The sequence below is a fragment of the Meleagris gallopavo genome, unplaced genomic scaffold (assembly GCF_000146605.3).
Source record: "Meleagris gallopavo isolate NT-WF06-2002-E0010 breed Aviagen turkey brand Nicholas breeding stock unplaced genomic scaffold, Turkey_5.1 ChrUn_random_deg7180001360294, whole genome shotgun sequence".
NCBI classification, from domain to species: Eukaryota; Metazoa; Chordata; class Aves; order Galliformes; family Phasianidae; genus Meleagris; species Meleagris gallopavo.
The window spans coordinates 1-503 of NW_011277296.1; the positions used below are offsets into that span (position 1 = coordinate 1).

Genomic DNA, 503 nt, shown 5'->3' on the forward strand with positions numbered 1-503 from the left:
GCCTGTTGCACGTCTGTTCCTCATGAATGCCCGTGTTGTGCTTCCTTCCTGCTCTCGCTCCCAACAGGTGTACCACCAGTCCCGAGACATGTCCTGCTGCGACCCATGCGTGCCATGCCAGCCCTGCGGCCCAACTCCTCTGGCCAGCAGCTGCAATGAGCCCTGCGTCAGGCAGTGCCAGAACTCCACCATCGTCATTGAGCCCTCTCCCGTGGTGGTGACCCTGCCCGGACCCATCCTCAGCTCCTTCCCGCAGAACACCGCCGTCGGATCCTCCACCTCCGCTGCTGTTGGCAGCATCCTCAGCTGTCAGGGCGTGCCCATCACCTCGGGGGGCTTTGACCTCTCCTGCATTTCCAACCGCTACTGTGGCAGAAGGTGCACCCCCTGCTAAAGGTGCTGGGCACTGGTCCCGGTCAAGGTCCCCCTGGAAATCACAACACGGCAGTGGACAGTAGCACCAATGTTGTGCTGCTCTTTCTGCCCTGCAAGACACACAGCAC

The 503-nt window shown here is 61.6% G+C and overlaps 1 protein-coding gene across 1 annotated transcript; it reads left to right on the top strand.

Moving 5' to 3' along the window:
• The first annotated feature begins 88 nt into the window (after nt 1-88).
• Nucleotides 89-394, top strand: LOC109365291 (feather keratin Cos1-1/Cos1-3/Cos2-1). Its single transcript, XM_019611955.2, has one exon. It carries the CDS (start codon nt 89-91, stop codon nt 392-394), a length of 306 nt encoding a protein of 101 aa, XP_019467500.1.
• Nucleotides 395-503: the final 109 nt, after the last annotated feature.